General features: G+C 39.2%; 3 protein-coding genes and 1 long non-coding RNA gene across 6 annotated transcripts; 3 read left to right on the top strand and 1 right to left on the bottom strand.

Annotated features, from left to right (window-relative positions):
• Positions 1-497: 497 nt before the first annotated feature.
• Positions 498-2,819, top strand: LOC144663043 (kelch repeat and BTB domain-containing protein 3-like). The gene has a single exon (XM_078523978.1). It carries the CDS (start codon positions 502-504, stop codon positions 1,648-1,650), a length of 1,149 nt encoding a protein of 382 aa, XP_078380104.1. The 5' UTR covers positions 498-501; the 3' UTR covers positions 1,651-2,819.
• On the bottom strand, positions 2,811-16,289 carry LOC144663036 (integral membrane protein GPR180-like). The gene is made up of 10 exons (XM_078523971.1): positions 16,014-16,289; positions 14,753-14,884; positions 12,204-12,398; positions 11,473-11,579; positions 9,317-9,390; positions 8,903-8,952; positions 7,804-7,949; positions 6,634-6,777; positions 5,904-5,981; positions 2,811-5,082 (listed from the first exon to the last, which is right to left on the bottom strand). Exons 1-10 carry the CDS (start codon positions 16,153-16,155, stop codon positions 4,879-4,881), a joined length of 1,272 nt encoding a protein of 423 aa, XP_078380097.1. The 5' UTR covers positions 16,156-16,289; the 3' UTR covers positions 2,811-4,878.
• LOC144662202 (uncharacterized) lies at positions 12,849-14,343 on the top strand. Its single transcript, XR_013572415.1, has 2 exons — positions 12,849-13,504; positions 13,632-14,343. It is a non-coding gene; the product is annotated as an uncharacterized LOC144662202 (long non-coding RNA).
• Positions 16,290-17,967: 1,678 nt separating the features above from the next.
• On the top strand, positions 17,968-26,074 carry LOC144663533 (uncharacterized). 3 transcript variants are annotated; one of them, XM_078524509.1, is made up of 7 exons: positions 17,968-18,462; positions 19,507-19,785; positions 20,372-21,040; positions 21,643-21,855; positions 22,577-22,922; positions 23,584-23,684; positions 24,338-26,074. In XM_078524509.1, the coding sequence occupies exons 1-7, from the start codon at positions 18,138-18,140 to the stop codon at positions 24,769-24,771; spliced, it is 2,367 nt and encodes a 788-aa protein (XP_078380635.1). In that variant the 5' UTR covers positions 17,968-18,137; the 3' UTR covers positions 24,772-26,074. The 3 variants fall into 3 exon arrangements, with proteins under 3 accessions (XP_078380635.1, XP_078380634.1, XP_078380633.1); XM_078524508.1 differs by having other exon boundaries at positions 22,571-22,922; positions 23,587-23,684; XM_078524507.1 differs by having other exon boundaries at positions 22,571-22,922.
• The last annotated feature ends 13 nt before the right edge of the window (positions 26,075-26,087 follow it).

Raw genomic sequence — 26,087 nt, 5'->3', positions numbered from 1 at the left:
TCAAAACAATACCAAGTGTGTCCTTCTTTGTCCTACGTATTAGCCTGCGTGGCCGGCGTTCAATATTGATCCGAGAGCTCTCTCCTCGCATCTCGCGCTTCGCGCTCGAACTCCCCTTCTCCTTCCCCCTGGCCGCTTCGCGACCTAAAAGGCTCGCTCCGCTCGCTTATTCACTGTGAAAACTCGTGAGGTCGACATGTGGCAAGTCTACCTTCCCCCTTGAACGCCGGCCACGCAGGCTACTACGTATTAAATATGCGCATATCCGTGACCTTTGGACACGCTAAGCGCGTTATGTTAGCGTGTTGTGTGCGTGCTATCACCTTTAGCATCAAAGTCCTGTTGAGGTCGGGTCACAACTGAAACCGAAAGAAGGGTAGAAATATACGGCAAGAGAGTGACTGAATCTTTCGGTTTCGTTGAATTTCTACTTCCTCCTATTGATTTTTTCTCGTGGTCTTCCAGATTGACAAGACCTCTGCTGTTTGAGCTGAAATCGCCATGCAACAGAAAAACCAAGCTGGGACACAAGTAATAATGACATCCCGAGGTCAACACTTCTGCAACAACATAAAGGCGTTTCATAAGAAAAGAGAAGAACAGTTTTACGATTTTACCATCAAAGACAAGGATGGCGCAGAAATTAGATCTCACAAGTTAATTCTCGCCTCTCAAAGTGAATACTTCGACGCTCTGTTTCGCATAGATCCAACTGCAAGCGAGGCAACTTTTAAAGACTTCTCTATCGACGTGATCAAGGAGTGCATCGAATATTTATACGTTTTTGATGTGAATTTGTCAGGTGACAATGTTCAAGATGTACTGATGTTTGCCGACTACATCACTCTTACAGACGTGATCGCCATTTGCACTGACTATATCATCAAGAACATAGACCGCTCTAATTATGCACATGTAATCAATCTTGGCAACAGTAGGGGGATGTACAATATGGTTGAGGCAGGAGTGTTGTTTACTATGAGAAACCTTACACAAAATGTCGATAGTTTTGATGAGCTCACGAGAAAGATAATTATAAAAGTTGCCGATCGACAACAGCAGCTGCCGGTGACGGTCATGACAACAGAACAATGGAACATCAATCGACTAAAAAAATTTCTGTTAGCGCCGGAGGAGGAAATGGTCATTCAGGCTCGCAGCTCTTCGGTGTACGATCGTGGACCACGTTCAGAGCATGTTGATCGTTGGGGACCAAAACTAGCCATTAACGGCGAAATTTCGATTTTTGACTCTTGTTTCTATCACTCTAGACTTGAAATGAATCCTTGGCTGGAAGTAAAGTTCCCTTCCCCTATCCTTGTCTCATCAGTTACCATCGTCAATCGCCTGAGCGGCTGCTGGGAAAGGCTTAGAAATGTGGAGGTGAGAGCTGGCATGTCGCCTGTACCTGAGGGGTTTACAGCACACGAAAGAGGAAACGACACCAGCAAGAAACTGGAGGTCAACTCGCGGTGTGGACACTTTGCTGGTCCAGCCGGCAGGTTTATTGCGGAGGGACATGTCGTTACGTTTGACCAGCCAACCCTAGCACAGTACATCACTCTGCAGATTCTAGAGGCTGGATATCTTCAGATAAACGGCCTCAAAATTAATGGAGGTGATCTGTTGAATTATAACGATCATTTCTGATTTATGAACTGTTCCATTGCCGGTATATCTGGTGCATATAAAAGTGGATTTGAAGTAGCGAGAAAGCAATTTTAGAGCGCTTTCCATTTGTTCGGAAAAACCGGTGAGAATGTTCCGTCACTTGAAGAGTGTTGCCATTTGAAAACTTTCCAGTGGAAAGGACCATTCTATTTCATTTCCCACCGGAACAGCCGCGTATTTGGGAGCAAATGGTACAGTGATATTCTGAGCGTTCCGGTAAAAACGAGAAAATAGGAATACTTCTGAAGGTATTTCATTTTCCCGAAAATTTTCCAGTGGGAAGGACCGTTCCATTTGTTTGTTTGTTTGTTTTTTTACCAGAACAACTGGTTTCTCCATATGAATGGAAAGCGCTCTTTATACCCTTCAATACCCAGGATCGCCCGGCGGCCGAGCGTTGTCGCCAGAAGCCTGGGTACTGTAGCAGAGGCTTCTTCGGGGGAATTAGCTCTATGGCTGAGCGGGAAGTGCCCTGCCACCTTCCGGGATCTTTTATATCAAGTGGACCAAAACAACATCAAGGAACATGGCGTTTAATGGAGATCTTGACTCACTCGCTTACAGGCAGAACTCAAAGTTATCACAAAAAGGACAATTGTCATAAACGAGTTGTAGCCAATAGCGTTTCGACAACTCAGTTTGACTTACGTAAGCTATACAATAGAAAATTCTAAGCATATTACTTTTCACGCCTTTTAAACCTAGAGCTCACTTCTTATTCGAAGGCTTTGTTCTAAGAGCAGGTGTAAAACACCTATACACTAGCTTTACGATAACAGAAAATTGTTTTGTTTCAAAATCTACCTTTTTTACCGAAAAACGTTCCGTAACAGTACATCAGCCTCCTCCCCCAAAATAATCGGGGAAAATTCCTCTCCCCAATTTTTTTTTAGGGAGGTGGGGTGGTGAGGGGAGGATGTACACAGGCAGCGTCGCCAGGGGCGGTCGAACGAGCGGTAAAGCTACATGTTTAATACAAATAGACTTGACCTGCATCCAGGGTAAAACCAATTAACTACAACGTTAATTAAGCTAAACACTGAAAAGGCTAAGGACACACAAATAGCTGCTTAAGAGAATTCCATTACGGAAGCCTTGTCAACAAAGGTTCGAAGATGTAAAGAACAAACAAGCACGTATAATTTTGCCATTTTATTTTGTATAAAATATTCATATACATTAAATATATAGAAACCCTATCATCACTTCAAACATTTTTTAAGAAACAAATTTTAATATGGATAATAATAACAATCATCGCTGAAAAGGTTTTATAACTGCTCCCAAAATCAATAAAATAAGGGTTTATGGCACCACACATTATTACATGAAATGTTCACATCAAATTTTCACGGTTTTTTTATTTATTTCTTTTAATTGCAAAAATTTGAAATCGCCAAAAAATTGTCACTTTGTTACTGCAAGAAATGTTTAACAAATTTCATGTAATAAGGTGCATTTTTATTCGTCCAAAAGGCTTCTAAATGCTTACTAAGCAAATAATTTATGTTAAATAAATCTGTATTCCCACTGTGTAATTTGAGTTAGATTCCTTTCCCTTTATTCACACCTGGACGACAAGAATCTTTGCTCACCAACGATTGAAGAGAATTAGACTGTTCACATATAGTCCCGTATTTTTCCCTAAAGTCGCAGAAGTCGATCACAGTCCCCTGTTTTTTTCCGTGAAGTCGTAGAAATCGATCTTTGAGTTTGACCGTAGTTGAGGTTTGACGGGCCGCCATCGTGGTTCCTGAACGTGGGCGAAACCTGGGGAGAGCGCAAAAACCCCATGGGCAGGGGAGCAGGGTGTTTATAGCCTGGGCTACCCACGGCATTTTGCTCTCCCCCCAGTTTTCACTCACATTCAGAAACCAAGATGGCGGCCCACTAAACGCAAGGATCGATCTCTACCACTTCACGGAAAAATAGGGGACTGTGAACAGTCTAGAGGAGAATGGAAGTTTCCACCGCAGTGTTGTTAGTAAAACTAGGCTAGCAGACTTCTTTTCCAAAATAAGAGCCCAGACATGACAAATACAGACCGTGGTTGGTTTAAAAGTAACAACTGGACAACTGTCCAAGGCGAATACCTCTAGAAGCTGTAAATGTGTCTGAGGCAGGCACCTCACCTCCCAAAGGCAGACACCAGTGTCTGAAGTGGTCACTTCCCTTACACGGACACTTCTCTAAGATGGACACCTCTAGCTTCAGTCAGGCAGATGGACACCTCTCAGGTGGACAACTATCTAAGGCACACACACCATAATATTATGTTGTCACTTAGCTTGAGGTGGACAGTGCTGGTCCCAAGAGTGTCCACTTAAGAATTAGTTGTCTTTGTAATATTTACAGTCAACTCTCGCCTTGCGGACACCCCGCTATTGCGGACACTCACTATTACAGACAATATCCAGATCCCCGGCGACAGAGGTTTGACTGAAAATGACTCACGCTATTACGGACTCTCGCTATAACGGTCACTAAACGACGCCCGAGTGTGTCCGCTGTAATGAGAGTTGACTGTACTACTGTAGTACCATAAGACTGCAATGCGTGCAAAGAGCTACAGCTTCATAGCTCTCTGGACACATTGCATGCCTATAATACTAGTAAGATAGGTCTGCAATGTGTACAAAGGACTAAAGCTACATAAAAGCTCTCTGCACACATTGCGTGCCTATAATACTAAGTTTGATAGGTCTGCAATGTGTGCAAAGGGAGTATTTGGTAGAGTAATTTTAAAATTGGCTCAGTACGACACAAGAATTGTACGACACAAGGTCCAGTATATAATTTATCATATCAATAACAAATTTCAAGGTTAGGTAAGTCTTTCAAAACCACTTTTGAGTTAAAAAGTCAATGGTATATTCAATCAGTTTTACAAACAGTAGGAAAACAGCAAGTGCATGTAATTGACGCATGGATGGTGTGGGTGTCCAATTACGGGTGTCCAGTTGCAAAACATTGTAATCAGACAGGTGTAAATGAACACCCATGTGCTTGCCTGCTAATTGTTTGAATAAAGTATTATTATTATTATAATTATACAACAAACAGGCATGCCCAGAACCAATCAAAATTGAGAAATTTGTTATGTAAACGATTAACACAGAAACAAAGATTTCTTTTGGGACTTTTTCCTCATCTGAGGTTACAAAGACAGTGTTCCAAAGACAAAAAATCTTAAAACAGGTTGTGAGTTTAATTTACTGCAATATGTTTGTGTATCCTAACAGTTCTGGTTTCAGAGTTGTAAGTCTTGGTGCCATAGCCTCTGTCCAGACGCAGAGGAAGAGTGCTTGTTGCGAGGGAAGATACCTCCCAGTATAGACTCCGCGATAAGAACAGTCTGTATAATAACAGGATTGATATACACTGAGCTGTCAACAAGCCCCATGTTATAACCTGAAAAGAACAGAAAAAATATTAAGGAGTTAAAACTTAATACTCGTTACAGTTACCTTAAGGTTACTATTGTTAGTGGCTACTAATTTTAGTGATTTTAGCGAGTTGGGCCAAAATCGCTAAATTTAGTACTTGCTAAAATTTGTCTCCGTCATTAATACGTGTTAATTTAATACCCCCGCCCACCAGAGGAACACAAAATTAAATACAGTGGCCCTTTTCAACTATATGACAACTCAGAAGGTAGGCAACAATTACGAAGGGTTGGGAGAGAGCTGGGATCCCCGGCATCGTGGAAAATATGTCTGATTTCTCTGACGAGGACGACTTTCTAACATTTACAATTCACTTTGTTCTTTCTGACAATGGTAATGTTCGTTCAATTTTAAGTGACTTTGTTCTATTACTGAACATTTATTTCCATCTTGGCTTAATTTTCGAAAAATTGCTAAATTTAATACTCGCTAAATCTTGCTCATAAAAATCGCTAAAATTAGTAGTCGCTAAAAAAAGTAACTTTAAGGTATGTTTTAACAAGAGATGTCCACAAAGAATTCCAATGAGTCAAATTCCCACTGCTCCCACCAAACTACCGGTATAAGAAGTTTTTTGACTATTGTTTTGTCAAGTCAGGCAACCTTTCTTATCTGGAACACTTTTAGCTTACAGAAAAGTTTTTATGACTCTCCACAAATAATTCAATAAGAGTATTCAACATTGGCATGTTCACACAAAAGAGCCTGGAACTAAGTCTGTAACAAGTCCCATGTAGTGGTTACATATAGAGATACAAATTGTAAGTTAATGCTAATATTGCTCACCTTAAATCTAGAGTGGACAGGTAACACCAATGACAAAATTGCTAATGCAGGGTATGCTAAAAGCCATGTTAAACAACACTGAAAAAAATAACAGCAAAGTTTCTTCATGTTCAAGCAAGAAAGTCAGAGTTCAAAGTTGAAAAAAAATAAACATTTGACAATTTACAAAATACTAATTACTGGTAACAATAACAATGTAACATACTCAATAAAAGTACTTTTCAACAGTTTTCAAATGAATGGTCATCTACTAGGGTTTTATCCATAGATTTAAAAAATTAGAACCACCTTATATAGCATAATAAACAGAACCAAATGAAAGTACTGCTCAGAAGCTTTTATTTAAATTTTTCACACACTAAGGTTTCATCCACAGATGCAAAATTTAGAGCCACCTTGCACAGCATAATAAACAGTACCACATAAAAGAACTGCTCAAAAGCTTTCATTTGAATGGTCATACACCAGGATTTCATAGACTTGAAACTACCTTGTCAGGGTTGTAGCTAAGGGCTGGCTGCCGGCTAGTTTCACCGGCTGAAAGAGAATTTAAAACCGGCTGAAATTTCACATGAAAACAAAGACTTAGGTAAACTTTTAGAGCTGCCAAGGCCAGAAAAGCCAGCTGGGCTTGTTGTTGAGCCAGCTTAGTTTTTTCTTAGCTACATCCCTACCTTGTACAGCATGCCATAAAGTAACAAACTATGCTATCTTCAATACCCGTACTCACCTTTGCAAATTTAATATAAAATTCTCTACGGAGTGTACTTCTCTCCTCTGTAAGTTTTTTACTTATTTGAACACCAAACGCTCCAGCTACAACAATTTTTACAAGAAGTAGAAGAAGAGTCATCTCCCAACATGCCAATATGACCTGCAAGTAAGAGCAAACAGTTCATCATTCAGGTTGGACTAGTATTTTATATTATTATTCTGCTCTGTGCATGGTCAAAGCATGCTGAATCTGACTTGTGATCTGATTGCAGGTGAAATACCGTAAAATTTCGGTTATAAGTCCCTCTGCTTATAAGCCCCCCTGGTTATAGGCCCATCTACCTGGAAACAAAAAATACATCCGATTATCAGCCCCCCTCTGCCGGATGACAGTACTGAACAGGGCTTAATGTTGCTTTATTACCGGTATGCATTTTTAACTTAATACGTATTTTGAGCAACACTCCCGTAGCTCCTTTCGAAAGTTTTTTTTTATTCCACTTATAACTTAGCCCTCCCAGATATAAGTCCCTCCGCTTATAGGCCCACACAAAACCCCTTACGAAGTTGTATAAGCCCAGGGCTTATAACCAAATTTTATGGTATGTTTATAATAATCATTTGCCAACCCTACTTTAATACAATACTATGAGGTGAAATATGTTGCCCAGCTTTATATATCTGAACTGGTTGCATTTTCATCTGGACCTTGTGCATGTCAGCTGCCTTTTTAGCCTTTTTTTGTATTTTAGAAAAAATAACAAAAATCGTACTGACCAAATGTAATCAGTTCAGATGTAGAAATCAGTGCAGACCAAGGAAGGTAAGGTAAAGTAAAGTCTGTGTCCGAGCCAAGTGGCCCATACAGCCGGAGCTTATCCTGGTTTTCGTAGCATTAAGCGACTGACAGTATTGCTACTCCCCCCTGAATGGGTTGCTAGTCCATCACAGGGTCACCCCCAGCAGTAAATTCGCCGGTACCCATTTATACACCTGGGTGGAGAGAGGCACTGTGAGAGTAAAGTGTCTTGCCCAAGAACACAACACAATCACCCCGGCCAGGGCTGGAACCAAACTGCTCAATCTGGAGCCCAGCACACTAACCATTAGGTCACCCCCCTTCCAGGCTTGTAGACTAATATTATTAAGTGTGGTAAATAAAAATGTTCTAAAAACAAAATCACACCTCAAAAACTGAAATTACAATCACACCAATGCTAATCTGTTTCATCTGTTTTGGATCCAGAGTTGAGAAAGAAGAACTAAGAGTCCATCCCGTGGATAATTTGGCCATCATTAGTAACATCTGATACCCTGCTAAACCATCTGTCGCTGTAATATTAAATGCAAAGATAACAATTACTTATTGCATGCAGTAGTATCCCTACAGTCATTTTTGTACCAATAGACTGTGATCCCATTGGTCAGCACCAAAAGGCAATATTTAACAGTTTTCAATCACATTTCTGTGTTTACCCATTGAGAATAAGGCTACTCGAAGTGCATCCTTACAACACTTAAATCTCAGTTTCTACAGAATAAATATAAGGTAATTTTGCCTCACTGTTATTGAATGTTACTAATGGAAACGACCTTCCTTTATCTATATGTAACATGCCAACTAGAACCCCAGGGGGGGGGGGGTACTCCGGCTTGTAAATGACGGGGATGATCGAAGGATTTTTTTGGGTTTGAAATTTTCGATTCTGGGATTTTTTTGGGTTGGAAAAGGTGGCAAGTATTTTTTTGGGTGACTTGATTTAGATAGGGGATTTTTTTGGGCATTAAAAACGAACTTAAGTGCCTTGGTGCAGCCCTGGCATATTTATGGCGTGATGAATAAACAAAACGAGCGTTATTTGTGTTATGTTATTGCCCCTCCTGGCAATTTAGGGGTAATTTGACAAGGGATTTTTTGGGGGGTTATTTTTGGTCCAGGGATTTTTTTGGTAATGTTGGAAGGCTTAGGGATTTTTTTGGGTCCTGAGTTTGGCCTCCATTCGATCATCCCCGTCATTTACAAGCCAGAGTACCCCCCTGGCACTAGAACACTTTTAAAAAAAGCACTTACCAGCTTTATTTTGCTCAGTACTAACTACTCTATACCTCATAAGTTGACTTTCTTATCCTGAACTGTTAATTGTAATTCAATCAAGGGTATCAAATTGGCTTACTATATTTTGCCCTTTTCCATTTCTCTTTTTTCTATTTGTTTTGCTTTGTATTTATTCATTGTAAATCTTGGAATGCAATAAATAAATAAAATGAAATGAAAATAAAAATACCTGTTGATAGCTTGCCAAGGAAAGGGTAACCTTCGCCATCCTTGGAATATCTAAGAGTTGTCAAAAGTAAGAAATCAAATCAGATCAAAAATGGAAAATTAAAAATGCAATCTCCTGTTTAACCAATTTCACTGGCAATTCATATTTACGATAGGTCATATATCATTTTCAGTATTAAAGGGGCGCTGTCGTGAGCATGACTTTAAACAGTCAAAAGACAAAAGACATTTATTAACTAAATGGAAATCAAACTATAAAGGACTGGTTTTTGTTAAAAATTACTATTACTAGTGCACTGAAGCTATCAAAATAATAGGTGTTCAAAGCCATTGATGAAATAATCACTCTGACTACAAACTCAAAAAAGGATTATAATTTATTTTCTACTATAATTATAATAACAGTGTTGAGTACCTGAGGAGATGAATAAGCCTAAGAAAATGGCCTGTAGCCTGGTAAATCAAAGCAATCGACAGCATTTTTATCACCTGAAAATTAAAAAGAATGAATACATTAGGTATTCCTTTTGCTTATTTTTTAGGGTCAATGATTTTGTAATGTTAACAAATTTATATTCAATTTCTCCTTACAGTATCAAGCAGACAGGTGACGAGAATATAGAAAAGGGGGGGGGTTACTCCTTATAATGGCCTTTGTGGGGAGGCTCCACTCGAAAGGGGTACCTTTTAAGGCTTCAGGTATATAATAAGGGTAGGGATTTCACTAGTTAAGGTACAGTCAACCCTCGTTATAGCGGACACGTTCGGGGCGTCGTTTAGTGTCCGTTATAGCGAGAGTCCGTAATGAGTCATTTCCAGTCAAACCTCTTTCGCCAGGGATCTGGGTTTTGTCCGTAATAGCTGGGTTTTGTCCGTAATAGTGTGTGTCCGCAATAACGGGGTGTCCGCAAGGCGAGAGTTGACTGTATATGAAAGGGTAGGAAATTCTGTCGTTGTGATATTCCAACGAGTGCTCCAATCGGAGAGTGTAGTGTTTGACTCCGAAATATATGTAGCAACTAAGATTAACCTTCAAACCTAAACAAACCTAAACCGTTCATTAGTTCACAGTGAAGCAACAGTTTCCACTTAAAAAAAAAAAAACAGAAAAACGCGGTAAATGTTTCCTTTTTTCAAAAGATGGTATCAGCAGTGAAAGTATCAGAGGTATTGTTTTTTGCACTGCGAAGATTTCACACGGCACTCTTCTTATAATGTCTGACGGTCTGAAAGCTTTCTTCTGAGGAAATATTCCGCTCTCAAACAAAAGTTTCATTCATAGATGGAAATACTTAGGAAATGTTCAATTTGCGTGACGGATTGTTGATGTAGGGAAAAGGTCATGTTGCTTAAATATAACTTTGGAAACATTCGCTTTCATGTTTGACAAATCAAAGAAACTTTACTTGCCAACCTCGCATTTTGACATGTTTTTGCTTTTTCTCTTAAGGCAAAAGACAAGAAATTCTTGTAATTCATACCTGGAAACGCGCCGGAGGATTTAAATCTTACATATAATTACATTCGATCTTCTGAAAGTAGATTTGGTGACACGTCCGGCTGCAATGCAGGCTATTTGAAAGCCGATCTTTTGAAATGAATGGAATGCTTGTTCCACTTCAGTGCTAGCGTTATCTCCGTAGGAATTTTCACCCAACAAACAATCTACCGCATGAGTGTAGTTTAAACTCTAAACTAAAAATATAACATCCCGCGAAAACTTCACCGGCAAAAATTCGAGTGTTTTCTGGTTCACATTTCCTCTTGAAGATCGCCAAGGAAGTGATACCTAAAAAAAGTTATTCGACGCTTGGCAGGCGGGAGAACTTTTTAACCCATTGCTTGAGAACATTCATGGATAATAGGTCATAATAACAAGCCCGTTCCCGTCTAATTTGCATATTAGTGTCTACGTGCTTGTTCCACTTGACTGCGCATTATCTAACACCTAGCGTAGCGTTTGCTTTCCCATCTCAAGTCAATGCATGAGTGTAGTGTAAACACTACACTAAAAAGGCCTTTACATTTAATATTTTGAGCAGATGCAACTTATGGCTGTATTATCTAAATTTATTAAGCGCTACTTAAAAATAACAAAACGCTTGGCATTTATGCCTTTTTGCAATAAAAGGTATATGATAGGGGTACCTTTTCTATCAAAATGGTATAATTATAAAAGGGAAACGGTTGGCCCTCTGGGTGGAGCCTCCCTGTACAAAACTTTTTTGAGAACCCCCCCAGGGAAAATTGTCAACAAAGGGATAACGTCTTGTTAGAGCGATTTTCAATTGATTGTCATAAACAAAGACTCTGGCCAATCACAAAGGAAACATACAACCCAGTGAACCATTCAAAACTCAAAGTAAATACATGTAGGTAGCATGAAGCGTGGAAAACGTGTGAGTCACGATTGGGTTTGAATCAGTCCCAGGGACAAGTCCCCTGTAGTGAGAAACTGGCCTCTTTGGTTTTTGATTGGTTGATTTTTTATTTTGGTCACAGGGACTAGTCACAAAAAAAGAAAAATAAATCGGAAAGGATGGCTAATATTTTGAGTCTGACTAAGCATACCATATGCATAGGTCCTCCCTTCTGGATTGTTTGCCACAAACGCTGACCGTAAGCTATTGCTCCAGCAAAGTACAGGAATGCAAGCACCTCGTAAAAGGACAGCAAGCCTGGAAAACAAATAAAAATCTATATTTAATGCTGTTGTTAACAAAAATACATAAAAGTAGCAAAAAATGTCTCATTGACAGCATCACTGAAAGCTAGCTAGCTTCTGTCAGCACTTTCATTTTAATTAATGTGAGAATTTCTGCCACCAACACTGTGTAATATTGTAAACTTCAGTTTAAGTTAACAAGGGTCATAGAAGAAAGATCTCAGGGGTGGAGAAATTTTTGGAGTCTTTTGTTGCAATATCTTTGGAGTACTCAAGCCCTAAAGTCCATTTTTCTTTTGGTTGAAAGCCCTGGAATCTCTGACCCACCTTTTGGAACACAATGGTTGAAGCTATGTCTTTTTGGTCCCTAAGAGCTCAACTCTTTTGGTCCAAAGTTCTGAAGCTCCAATTTTTTGGCACAGAATTTACTTGACCCCACAAGCTTGTCAGCTTTAAACTACATTGTGTTTTAAATAAAGGCAACTTCCTTTAATTTAGAACATGGGCCAAAAGCTCAACCTTTTTGGTCCAGAGACTTGAAGCTCCAATTTTTTGGCCCAGGACATGTAGAGCCCTAAACCTCCCTGTGATCCTGATAGCACACACCTCTCATTAAATTATAAAATTGATGCCAAACCTGTCTCATCACAGCCACAGTGATTGGTTGGTTTTCCACTAGAATCAGGATTGAACATTTCCACAGTGAATGTGACGTCATCGAGAGCTAGCACACTTGGGTCACAAGTCACGGAATCAGCATACAACACATGCCACACCTTGGGGTCATCCCAGGGGGAGAATTTGTGTTCTCCAGCCACTGAGTCTAGTGCAACTGAAAGAGATGGCCATGGTGTTAAAATTGGACTAGCTTACAAAATGTTTAATGAGTAAACAGTTTGTTTTCTCTCAACTGCAGAGCTTTTGATACCAAGCCAATAAAGCTGAGTGTCTGCATTAGACAAGTAGGGGTGTCTGAATTATAGAGGTAGAGATAAGATGAATCATGGTTTCTTGGTTCTTTGGCACTAAGTGAACTAATACAGAAATGTCTGTATTATGAACATCATGGTGTTTGTAGTGAGAGGTTCTGCTGTACAAGTCATTAAGAAGCCCTTGGCAACTAGTATCACTCCAGTTTTTGACTAAGTGAATTAAGTCAATGGAAAACTCTTTGCAATGCCTCAGTTGCCACAGAAATAAATAATAAACAAACAAATTGATTATAAGTTTTTTTAAGAAGTGAAGCGCCGAACAAACCTGTGGCCGTTGGCCTCCTGATTGAACTTAAGTAATGGTCCGCGTAAAAACTAGGCAGGCCAAACGCAAAATCGATTAAAAGGTGTTAAGTCTTAATTATTAATTTCAATTAAATCGACGCATGTGATTGGTCAATATCAAAAAATCGCCCAAAAAAACAAGAAAATCCTGACAAAAACAACATTTTTTCACGTAGTTTTCCCCATGCCCCTGTTATCCCTCTCACGGCCAAGTTTCAGCATTGTTCTATGCGCCAATCAAAAGATAGAACGCAAAACATGCAGCGAGCGCGATCTCATGCGACGCCATGTTGGATTTGCGATCGGAGCTCTGAGCTTTCTAGCCCTTTACGAGCGAATCTTGTCGTATTTTTCACCAAATTTATTTATTATATATTTCTCGAAATACAAACATATTATTTATTACAATTGAAAAGTATATATCGTCGAAAATATCGATGAAAATTTCCTTCAAGAGTGACTGCTGCTTTCCACAACACGAAGGGTGACGGATTTGGAAATGTTGACCTGGAACAGTTGTTTGCTGTCGCCTGCCAAGAAGAAAATTTTTGTGGCACTGGTAAATGGAGTCTAACTGGTCACAACAAGTGGAAGCAAAAGATATGCTTTTGTAGGGAGAATACCACTCCAAACGAGATGCGAATTTAGCACTTGCATTGAGGTAAGCTGAAGGCAGTGGAAATATTTTCACACGTCCGCGCGTGTAACTTCTTACAACTGGCTGGTTTGTTTCTTTCGAAACGCGTCTGTCTTAACTCTTCTCTCATTCGACTTTGTTATTTTTCTAGGCTGCTCCATTTTCAACTGCTACGCCACTTCAGGAATTGAACATACAAGTCTGGTGCCGGAATTGCAGAACAAGCGCTGTTCAAAGCTGAACCATCGCTTCGATTCTTCTTCGATTCTTGTCAAGACAGCATAAACATTTTACAAAAACGAACATTTCGGCGTTCTCGTTATCGCTTGTATCTGTTCTTTGTAGAGTCTCAAAGAAATTTGTGCCAGGGGAATCGATTTGGAGTGCATGGAGTCTGTTTTTATATTATCAAAACCTTTTCCGCGGCTCGGAAATGGACTCGACCTGGAAACGGACACGACAGACGGCGATTATTATTATTGTTGATGTGGTGAACATTATTTCAGCATAAGATGTATTAGAAGACTCGTTTTGAAAAGCATTTTCGAACGTTTTCACTGAGGTATTTTTATTTTCAGTCTGTATTTAGAATGGTTGTTGCTGTTGGTGATATTTCGCGCGACTTTGGCGCGTTCCCGATATCCGCGTGAATTGTTGCTGTTTTGGATCACAAATTGGCAGTTCCTTTGTGAAATCCGAGCGAAATGTTTTTCACGAGGTCGCTGATTGATGTATCGCTGAGCTAATCCCAAAGTTATTTGTAACTTTCTCCCTGTTGGCACGTAGAAATTGTCCAAATTTTAGATATGTTACAGTTTTGAATGTATTGAATGGGTAGCCGAAATAAAATGTTGTTTGAATGATTTACGAGTTATCTTAATTTAAATTTTAAATTCAAATTTCGCGCTTTTCGCGTATGGGCCAATCAGGTCGTTCAGATTTAATTTGATTAGAGAAATTAGCGCCTGAAGTCTAACTGCCGCTATTTCACTAGCCTATTGTTCTTTTGCCTAGTTCTTACACGGACCATTACTTAAATTTACAAAATATTGTTGGTTTTTGTGAAGGTAGTAACCTACAGAAAAACCATTGGAGCAAGTACACGAACCATCAACAAACTCAACTCATATGGGCTCCTGGGTCCTGGATTCAGACTTGGGCAAAATTTGTGGGAGGTGACCACTCTCACCACTCTGCCATCTATGCATCCCCATGCGATGCAGGAGGTCAGTTAGGTTAAAGGTCATAAGTTGCTTCAAACTTTCAACTTACATGAATATTGCGCCATATCCAGCTTGTTTTGACACTGTGAAGTTTGTTCGACCTGCGGCCATTTCTCATCAAGGTAGAAATAGAGCTTCCCACTTGAGGTTGTGTTCAGTTTAAATGTAATTAGTGCATCACCTAATGTTTTGTATGATAAGAAGAAAATCAAAAAACAAACAGTGTCTCAGTTTTGTGGAACTAGGATGGAAGACCATCAAGCAAAGGACATAGGCACCCAATCCCAGGGGGGGGGGGGTACTCGGGATATTAAGTGACGGGAAGGATTTTTTTGGGTTTGAAATTTTCGATTCCAGGATTTTTTTGGGTAGGAAAATTTGGCAAGTATTTTTGTGATTTAGGGATTTTTTGGGGTTATGTTAGAAGCTTTAGGAATTTTTTTGGTAATTGATTTTTGTCCCCATTCGATCATCCCCGTCATCTAAAATCCCAAGTACCCCCCCTGGGCACCCAGTCAAGGATTGCTGACCATTATTCTTTTTTATGTTAATGATTTCCCACGCATACAGAATGCACAATGATTGTGAGCCTGCAATATTAACCCATTGAGGCCTGTGCCACCCAAAACCACTTCAAAACGAAATTGTGTTGACTCCTTCTTCAGGCCAAAATTTACAATCTTCCCTTTCTGTCCTTTATAAAACCTTACTTAAAATAAACTGCAAAGACACATAATATTTTTGAGCCTGAGTCGTGTTTCTTTGGCAATTCTACAGCTACTGCTCTTTCCCAAACCTTCACAAGTTGTTCTGCATCTTGATAGAAACAGGGACTTTAATCATGTCTATTTTCTTTGCATTTCTATAAAGTCAGCCTTTAAAGAACCGGGCATAAAGTAACTATAATAAGATGCCATATAACAGCATTAGGTTACAGGGTTTTGATTTCTGCCGTTTAGCCTATATAAATATGATTTTTACAATTAATTTAATACAGTACAGTACCCCTTCCAAAAAAGTATACAGTATTTTCCAAAGAGCAATACCCCAGGGGGAATTGAGAACTGATCTTACCGGGAAACTTCCACCAAATTATTAAACCAAACAAATTCAGGCTAAACAGTTAGTCCTGACAGGAAACGGCATAAGCTGACGCAGTGGGAAATTTCTATAAGTTAGCGCTAGCTGTTTTCAAAATATATTCCCAAGGGGAAATCGGACGGCGAACGGTCACTGACAAGGGTATAATTTACTTAAATTCCAATCAATTATTGCATGAAAAAATCATTCTTAGTCAAACCAAAACTTACCGTAGAAGCAAAACTTGGTCACATACTGCCCTTGATAGAGACGAGCTAGTCGCGAGCTAAAAACACCGCGAACAGTTTTGCAATTTGTGATGATTGGAAGGCTTGATAAAGCCAGAGCTAACAGACTCAGATTATAAATCATCGTGGAAGTCAAAAGCGAGCATATCTAACAAAATTAATTCACTGTGAGGGCATTTAACACAAATTTAAACTAATGGCATAATTTCGACGTTTTCATCCGCCATATTTCAACAACGAACTGCGCTTGCGCTTTCGCTTTGCCACGTGTAACTGGAAAATTGGAACATGGACTGGAAAGTGGGATTAGTGGAAACCAACGATACAGAACAAACTTCCTCGAAATTGTTCGGGGGAAAAAACACCGTTTTGTAAAGATCAAAAACACGAAAATTATGTTGTATTAGTAGATTCGACCTCCAGTATGAGCTGATCGTGAAATTTATGTTAAATTCAACTTGTGGAAATCATTATTACTGGCTTGAAAGTCAGCACAGTATTGTAGATTAGACAGCGGTCAGATCATTGTTAGGAAATTGTTGATATGTGATGTTGAACAACAGGGCTAATTTATACCTAAAAATAAGACGCAAATTAGAGCCATTTATACACGAGCCTTGTTTTAGTAGTGAGGCGGGAATTTTTACCATTTATACGGCCAATTTGCGTCTTGTTTTTATGGCCGTGTCAAGCTGTATAGATAGCGCTAGTTTATTCAAGAGCAGAACAGGTGCCCATTCATGTGTTTTTTTTTCCTAACGTCAAACAGATTCTAATTGAGTATCGCTTTAGAAATCAAATATCATACTAAGCGAAGAAATCGGCGAAAAAATAATTAATATACTTGACGAAAGATAGAAGTTATACCGAGATTTTATCTCAATTATTCGAGGTCATGACCATATCGACCCTAAACTTTTTAAAATTATCTTGTTTTTGTTTGGGCGCCAAATATGTATCATAGGATTATTTTTTTACGTGCTTTCTTTTTTTAAAAAAGTATGTAAATAAGGATAAGAAAGGAACAAAAACTTGTTTTTAATATAACAGAAGAGGTTTAAAACGCAATTAAAGATGGGATTTTCTGCCATGCACAGATCAGAATTTTGCTTTTAATTCATAGGTTGTCACATTGAGGATTTTGAGTTTTTTGGCAAAAGCCCGTTCGTATTTTTAACCCACATAATCATATTAAAATGCATATTTTATTCAGACTTTTTAAAAAATATATATAAATGATCATTTACGTTTTTTGTGTGCTCGCGTGTGTGTGTTTGAAGCTCAAACAAAACAAGATGTCAAAATTATTAAAATCAGAATATTTTAATGTATTTTATTGCTTCAATTTAGTCACGTTTTCTTGTACTTATCGCGTTCAAAAAGAACAAAATACGCACGTCTTTCACTGTGAAAAGAGTTGACGTCAATTTGTTTGAGGTCATAACATTTAAAAGCTGATATCTGTAACAAAGAGGAACTAATTTCCTCAATTTCATCTCCTGACGGGCAAAATATTACTTAACTTCGGTCCGGATATTTTTTATCATTTAAAAGTTGGGTAATTTGTGGTAAATATTATCGATAAAAAATTTAAAAGGCAGATCCATATTTAAATAACGCATTATTCAGTTAGAATTTTGACCGATGCTTGTTTTGATATAAATATATTTAACAGATTAGATTTCACATTTTTCACGTATTTCATCCAATAATCCCCGGGATATTTTTGTGGTATTGTCACGGGCAACTGATAGCGGAAGAAGATTAAATCGATTTTAAACTGTAAGGTAAATATTTTTTAGTGAGGTTTCCCAAAATAAATGAAAATACTCTCATTGATTTGTCATATAAGAAAGGATCTAACAGAGGGCAGAGCAAACCAGTGTAATTAACACGACTTATTGAAGTCAATCAAAAATAATATACCCAGTTGAATTTTTTAAATCTTCGTACACTGAGAACCGCTAGTCGGCATGTACATGTAGATTAAATCGCCGTATGTTTTAAAAAAGCATCTTTCATCGCCTGGTCGTTATAATCCAATACCAAGTTCTTGTTTGCGTTGATGTTTTGTGTATAAATCGTCCGGACGAAACGCGGTTTAGTATGGGCGATCACGAGTTAAACTCAATCTCTTGCGATCAAATCCTTCAAGATTCTTCTAGCAGAGATTCGGCTTCGGAACGTGTAAAGCGACGACATTCGAGGGTTTGCATTTTGACTGGCTTCGTTTTTGTGTTGGGAGTTAGCTGTCTCGTCGTTGGAGTGGTGTTAATTGCTTTGTCGCAAACCCAGAAACCTGCCACGAAATGCAAGACCACAGCTACTGCTGTTGATGAGAAAGACACATGCAATGCAACTTGCTCGGGCAGCAAAAATGACACAAAAACAGAGAACCCCTGTGCGTTTTCTTCGGAGGCTCAGCTTGCAGGTAAGCCTATAAAGTGCATTTGGTGTACAGATGTTTTACACAAACACTGCTTCACAAAATAACTCTATTTTTATTTCGCGCATTAAAAACATGGCAGATGTAACACAGATCCATTTGCAATATTTGCCAATTTTCCAGAGTTAACTACTGCTAATTTTCTTGCGCTCAATTTGAAAACATCTGTGTTATAGTGTATTAAAGTGATTTGTTTTTCTGTGACCATCGGCTTTTTTGATCGTGTTGAAATGACAATACAGAATTTGCCTAATAAGACAAAGCTTAAAAAAAATGTTATAATCCATTTGTTCTCAACTTTTACAATGCATTTAATTGTTTAGTGCGCGCAGTAAGGAAGATAGCGAGAAAAATCGATTTGCCAACATAAATAAATAAAATTGACTTCAATTCGCTTTGTTATTCAAATTTGCAAACCGTTAAACAAAGTAATTATACCGTATCAGTGAAGTTTCGCGGTTTTTCAAATCGATCTTCCTTTTATCATAAAAGATGACCTGTCAGATTTAAAAACTCTTTTGTCATTTATAATCTGATGCGATTTTTAAAAATAGATGACATCACATTGTAAAATTTAGCCATTGACCTGGAACTGAATCACTGTTCACCGACATGCATGGCGCGCAATATACAGCGTTTGTATGTCAGCGTTAAATCACTCCTTCCTCGCTTTGTCCTCTCAGGAAGTAATTTACAGGAACGCGTTCAGGATAAACCGTGGGTAGATTGCGGGAAGGAAATATTAAGCACGCGGTGAATGCTGGGAAGGTCTTTCCCTTTATAAAGTTTACATGCGTAGAAGATATAAGAAACCATGGATACTATCCATGAAGAAACTAATAAGTTTGAGGAAGAAAAAAAAAAGAAGAACATTAAGCGGACACAAGACCGCGGAAAACCTGAAAAGTCTCAAAAACTGTTAGTAATATGACGGGCTGAATTCAAAAGCGAGTTGAAACTATTTTTCCCCTGCGCATGCACTGGTTGAAAATTAACACTTATATGAGGCACTTTTTCTTTGACATACAGATTTGGAGTCTTTTCTCGCCAGGGCCGCAAAGGTACAAAGCAGCTTCGCTCCTTACAAAAGTTATTTTACTAAGGATCTTTTCCAGCCTTACAATTCAGTACCGACGACGATCAAAAGGTTAACCGATCAAACACGGGCGCTTTATGAAGAACTTCTAAAGACAAAAGGCAACTTGGACATGGAAAGACTAAAGCTTCGAGAAAGACGACTTTTGGCCTTTGCTGAACATGAGCTAAAGCATTTCTTCGGAAAACCTTACGAAAACAATTATTACACAGGTTAGACTGATTGTAAAAGTGATTTGTAAAAGTGATTTGTAGAGGACGAGTAATTATATAATTAATGAGTTAATTAATCGAGTAATTGAACATTGATTGACTGATTAAATGACTGATCATGACTGACTAACTGACTGACTGACTGATTAACTGGCTGACTGCCTACGTATCTGCCTGCCTGACTGAAGGATGGACTGACTGATTGACTTACTGTCTGTCTGACTGACTGACTGACTGATTGATTGACTGACTGACTGACTGACTGACTCACTCACTCACTGACTGGCCGACTGACTGACTGACTAACTGACTGACTGGATGACTGTTTTACTGACTGTCTGTCTGTTTACCTGCCTGTTTACCTGCCTGCCTGCCTGCCTGACTGACTGACTGACTGGCTGGCTGACTGACTGACTGGCTGGCTGACTGACTGACTGACTGGACATCTGCCTGCCTGCCTGACCTGCTGACTGACTGATGGACAAACGAACGGATTGACTGGCTGACTTTCTGATGGTCGAACGGACGGACGGATTGCCGATGATTGGCTTATTTGAAAACTACAGACAAGTTTCGTTTCGTTTAGGTGCCTGGATGTTGGGTCCGAGTCAGAGATGCAGGTCTGAGCCAATCGCATCCTTGAAAGGTCACGTCAATCTAGCTCTGTACATATTTCTCACAAAGGAGAACAGAACTTTGAAAGTTGCGGAGGATGCTATGAACATGCTGCCGAGATTCCAAGAAGGTATCAACCAATACAAGTTAAACCTACAGGCGGGTGTGACGTCAGGAATGATTCGGTCTGTAAGTGAATGCGCCGAGGGAATCGAGTGCATCAAACGAACTTATCTTGACCTTTTTACTCGCAAAATGCCCGATACGGTGTTATCTTGGCCCGGGGTCCGCTATCGTGTACAAAATTTCATATCTGGTGTCCCAATACAAGATGTATCTGCATGGATTGACAGATATGGTAAAAACATGTCAGACTCCCTTTACGAAAGTGTCGTCAAATTCGTCGGTACACCGCTGGTCAGTCTGTTTCAGTATCTTGAAAGTGATCACATGACTCACTGCGTGCCCAACAATGTATCTAGTGGACTGGGAACGAGGCCTGTCGATTATGTCTACTTTAACGGGACAAGGACGGCAAAAGAGACGAATCAAACATTGGATGGAAAAGAAAGGATAATGAAGGGAAAGGACGCTTATGAAGGAGTTCTTTCGTATTTTACTACGACGAGCTACACACCAGGCAAGTATTCGTCGCTTGACACTTAAATTTTGAACTCTACAATGGCCGTTTTCACACTGGAGACGGACAACCCGTCTTAGACGGGTAATCTGTCTCTAGTGTGGTCTAACCTGCGGTCACATCGCAACTAAGGGAAGTAGCAATACTTCTAGTCATGCACTTAATTCTTTGAAAATCGTCAGACCGTGTTCTGATCCTTGACATTGGAGAGGGTCTATAATACTCTGACGGCTCGGCGGTTTAAGTCAATTTTGAGTCAACCTCGTTCCCAGGGCTTTTCCCTTGGTGATTTGGAACGGGCAAATCACTAAGGGAAAAGTCCGGGGAACGAGGTTTATTTTGAGTGTCGGTTTGCGGGTACATTCCTATTTAACTGGAGGTTTACGGTAAAAAAATATTGGCAGTTACGGTCTTTAGGAGAAAACGAAAGCTTTTTGCGGTCTAGGAAGAACAAAATAGGGCGGTTTGCGGAAAGTACGACCCCCTATAACGTTTTTAATAGACCCTCATTTGAACAGACTTTAACCTTGGCTTTTTATTTATTTTATTTATCTTTTATAGCACATCAAATTGATATTTTTCTGTTTGTTGCACTGATTTAGATGAGGTGCATGACCTCGGATGGAGACAGCTGACCACATATTACCGTCAAGCTGTAAACATCGCAAAGACGATAACAGAAAAAGGAAACGAGTCCGAGGCTGTGTCTGAGTTCAAAAGCCGTCTGAAATCTTTCTCGCTTTATATCAACAAGCAGCCTTTTCCACAGAACGAGTCGGACGGGGAAGCATTCCAGAAGTGCAAAAACATAAAATGTAAGAAAAGTTGCTAGTATGGTGAGGCACCATCGTCTAATGGTTAGACAGATTTGAGTCGAGCCGTCCGGGTTCGATCCTGTCTGGTGTTCTAAAAGGTGTTCTTATAGGTAGCCTACGTCACCAGGCGCATTGGCCTACCCTCACGGTCCCGGTCGCGACTCAATTTAAGTCGCGTTTATTTTTGTTAACGTTAATTTCTGCGCCGTTAATTAAGTGGAGCGTTAATTTCCATGAACTTAATTTCCATACAGTCCAGACGTTCTTGACTTCTAGGAAAAAGCATTATTTTATCAGGGTGGAAATCAGCCGGTATCACTAAAACTACGAGGAACGCTCAAAGCGGTCAGATTTGGGAAGGCACAACGAACATTGTTTCCGTTAACGATTATACGCCTAACTTGTTCCTGTTGTCTCAACAATTTTTTTAATTCTTTTTCTTTCTGTTCGTCGCGTTAATTTCCTTCATTTTGAAATGTTACCCCTCTCTCGCATTAATTTCCTTTATTATGAAGTAATTTTTCCTTCAATTCGCGTTAATTTAAGTCGCGTTACTGAATTAACACAAGCGTTAATTTCCTATAATAAGGTAAAAGCGTAGCCACGCAACTCGCGCGAAAAAAGTGAAAGCGTGGCCACGCAGACTACCTTAGTTTTTCTTGGGTAAAACAAGCATTGCTTAGTTTATCTTAAATTTTTGTTTATTTTTAACCAGACACAGCAATTAACTGTCCTGAGCGTTATTCTGCTATGATGCGCTGGATAGAAATCGCCCGCAGCACACTAACGTTATTGCAAGGTAAAATACTGAAATTGTTCCACCTTACCGGCGAGAGAAGAACGATGCCAACTTGCCCTGTTCAGCCAGTCATCAATTTCTCACCAACTGTGGGCGTGGCCACTCACACCCCCTCCCTGAGTACCTGTCGATATACGGCTCGGTACAACTTGCCATTCTTTGTTGATAAAATGGGATCTGAGTTCATGGAGTGGACTACAGCAGTACATGAAGGGATCCCTGGCCATCACCTTCAGGAGGCAAGCTACAGAGAAATTTTCAAGCCTCGGTGAGTAAAAGAAAATGGAAAACATTAAACAGGAAACAACGCCGGATGAAAGAACTGCTACATTGCTTTCATTTGAATGGTCACACATTAGTGCTCATCCACAGACTTGAATTAAATCCCGAAATAGAAGGTCCAGTTTTGAAACTTTCATAATTCAGGGTCTACTTGCATCAAGTTTCCATCCAGAGACTTAGTAAGAACCAAACTGCACAGCATTCTAAACAGTAGCACAAAAACAATAGCTCTTTTTGGAATATGTAGTCACAAAGTAAAGTTTTATAGACTTTTAATTGTAATTAACAGTACCAAATGAAAGCATTGTTCACTATTGAATTTTCATTTAAATGGTATAAAAAGCACTGAGGTTTTATATGCAGACTTAAACGTCAAGCGCCATAACCACCATACACAGAATAATATACCGTATCTTATGAAAGTACTGCTCAAAAGCTTTTAGTTGAATATATAATCACCGCACAAAGAATTCATTCACAGATTTAGAGCGCGCGCTTGAAAAGCTTTTGAGACTTGCTTTGCGTGAACTCCGTCGAGACTTGTGTTTTTGTTTCGAATCATAGTGTAAGGTCTGCAGCATTTTGCGTTTGGACTTCGAGTATTTAAAAGTTGTTTTCTCATGTATCTTTCTTTTCGTTATCTATAGCAGAGCTTCTTGCCCAGGTGTGTTAAAATCGAGCAGCATTACAGCCTATAAAGAGGGCTGGGCTACATACGCCGAGCATCCTCTTATGAGCTTTGACTCAGGTAAAAACGCTTATTAAAAACTTAGAGAGTGTTTCCAGAGGTAAGAGAAAACATGTAGTTTTTCAGCCAATCAAAATCAATGAAAAGTTCAAATACCTTATTGTTACTTATTTTCGCGGGAATTAATTTTTGCGATTTTCAAAACATTCGCGAAATTAAAGACTCGCGAAAATTTATTTTTCAGTTTTTTTTTGTATTTTTTATGTATAAAACGTATTTTTTGGCCAAACGGCAAAAATGAAGTCTCGCGGAATATGGCCGTTCCATTTTTAAGTTCCCGCGAAAATAAGTAACAATAAGGTATAGTATTCGCCTTTCTGACTGGTTAGAAGGTGTTGAGAAATTAAAGCAGTTAAGCATATAGAGCCCAGTTAGCACAAAACCAAAGTAGAGGTACTATGCCTTAAAATTACTTTGAATTTCATTCGAAATTATAAAAACAGTCGTTAAATATAGAGATAACGGTTAGTGAGCTATTTAATAATCTAAGCAGCTCGAATTTATAGAGTTCATTTCCTTGAGTAGGGTGATATTCAAGATCGCTTACTCATGAATATTTGATAAAACTGAACAGTTACATTTACAAACACAGTCCATTTGATAATCAACTTACACACAAAAATGAACACAAGTTTGCTTTATTCTTTTCTCAGATTTATACAAAGGTCAACCATTGCGCCAATACGGTGTGATCAAATCTCAAATCTGGCGAGCTCTCCGCCTCGTCATCGACACGAGTCTACATTACAAGGACATGTCACGTGACGAAGCACTGACCTTATTTAGACAATACATGTGGGACGACAGTGACATCGCGACCAAAGAAATTACTCGTTACCAGGCTTGGCCGGGCCAGGCGACCTCTTACATGATTGGTCAGTTAGAGATCTGGAGGATGCGCAATGAGACCGAAGCAACCCTAGGATCAAAATATGATATTCGTGATTTTCATTATCACGTGATTTCACAAGGAGACGTACCACTGTGGTACCTAGATGAGTATATTAAAAACTTTTATGTTCGTTGTGTTTTGTCGGCAACGTCAAACAGCGATGCAGAACGATGCTTTGACAATCTAACAGCGTAGAGACGTTTAGTGGATTAAAATCTGAATATTAATGGCATCCTGCCGTTCACAAAGGACACATTCTCAGTCGCGACCAAAACATTAATTTCAAATGCACTTTGATGTCGAACTCCCGACTTACTCCACACTATAGACATACATGAAAATAGAAATTTGTTTTATAACTTGTATAACTTCTATCGATCACGATCACTGCCGTAACTAGCAAGAGGCAGGTAAGACGAAGCACTTGCCTCGTCTAGATTTTTACCCAAAATTAAAAACAAAACATCTTTTTTTGGGAAAATAATCTCCAGCTCTAGCTAAACAAGATTGGTTTTTCTCAAGAAATGCGTCAAGAAAAATGTCTCTGAAAGAGTTTTAGAGCTTTCAGATTCCAAAATTTTCCGGAGGGCTTGCTCCAATATCCTCCTAGCAAGATCTTGCCTCGTCTATGGCAAAGGTCTAGTGACGGCCCTGACGATGCTGTGCAATTTAAACTTTTGAACTAGGATATAATGTAATATATTCATTTATAACTTTGGCTATTTTACAGTTATCAGATCAAGTTTGGCTAGTTCTCAGTTTAAGCCATTTGTCAGTTAAGCCTGGTTTTCACTAGCGACGCAAGCACAAGCGCTAGCACGCGAACAAAAAATTACCCTCGTGCTTGACACAAGTTCAAGCATCAGCATTAAAATTCAATGTGTTTGTACTTTTGCTTGCCTCGAAGCCGTATTCACGGTGTATTCACGGTGAGTAGCTGTTATCCTTACGCTTGTGCTTGTGCTTGCGTCGCTAGTGAAAACTAGGCTTTAGACTTCAGTTGAACTGATGTCTGACGCATCCACAATCCGCGACGTAATTATTGGCACAGTACCCCCACATCCTCCCTTAATGTGTTGAAAAAAGTCGAAGTGGCATTGATAGTTAGTTGCTCATGCGTTAAAAATATTTTAAGACAAGGCTCGAGTGCCACAACTAACTGTGTGTCTCGGATTACAGGTCTTGAAAGCACATTGATTCTGTATTATTATTATCAGAAGTAATTTCAGCATTATAGAATTGACTCAGGTTATTTAGCCCGTTAAAATGGTTTCCACCTTTGCAGACTGCAGGGTCCCTAATATAAACATAATCTTCTAACAATAGCGTCACAGGCAAATAAATTTTGCATGTTAATTTGACCGTGCAACTTGACAATTTTTTGCAAAACATGTCTCACATTCTTTACATGATATTAAGATCTCTCATCGATATCATAAGTATCTACTACCCAATTTACGAACACGTGACAATAAAACTGTTTGCTATGAAACCAATCAAAAAACATGATT

Source organism: Oculina patagonica, chromosome 8 (assembly GCF_052425735.1).
Source record: "Oculina patagonica isolate OP01 chromosome 8, crgOcupat, whole genome shotgun sequence".
In the NCBI taxonomy this organism is placed as follows: domain Eukaryota; kingdom Metazoa; phylum Cnidaria; class Anthozoa; order Scleractinia; family Oculinidae; genus Oculina; species Oculina patagonica.
This window is presented reverse-complemented; position numbering and strand designations above follow the sequence as displayed.

Bases quoted from the DNA above. Each gene is read 5' to 3' on its own strand.
- LOC144663043 (XM_078523978.1), top strand. From the start codon at position 502: ATGCAACAGAAAAACCAAGCTGGGACACAAGTAATAATGACATCCCGA.
- LOC144663036 (XM_078523971.1), bottom strand. From the start codon at position 16,155: ATGATTTATAATCTGAGTCTGTTAGCTCTGGCTTTATCAAGCCTTCCA. The intron at 7,950-8,902 runs GTATTTTTATTT...TTAATATTACAG, and splicing joins CCTTGGCAAGCTATCAACAG to CGACAGATGGTTTAGCAGGG. The intron at 5,982-6,633 runs GTGAGTACGGGT...TATTTTTTTCAG, and splicing joins TTTATATTAAATTTGCAAAG to TGTTGTTTAACATGGCTTTT.
- LOC144663533 (XM_078524507.1), top strand. From the start codon at position 18,138: ATGGGCGATCACGAGTTAAACTCAATCTCTTGCGATCAAATCCTTCAA. The intron at 18,463-19,506 runs GTAAGCCTATAA...TTTGACATACAG, and splicing joins TTCGGAGGCTCAGCTTGCAG to ATTTGGAGTCTTTTCTCGCC. The intron at 21,041-21,642 runs GCAAGTATTCGT...GCACTGATTTAG, and splicing joins TACGACGAGCTACACACCAG to ATGAGGTGCATGACCTCGGA.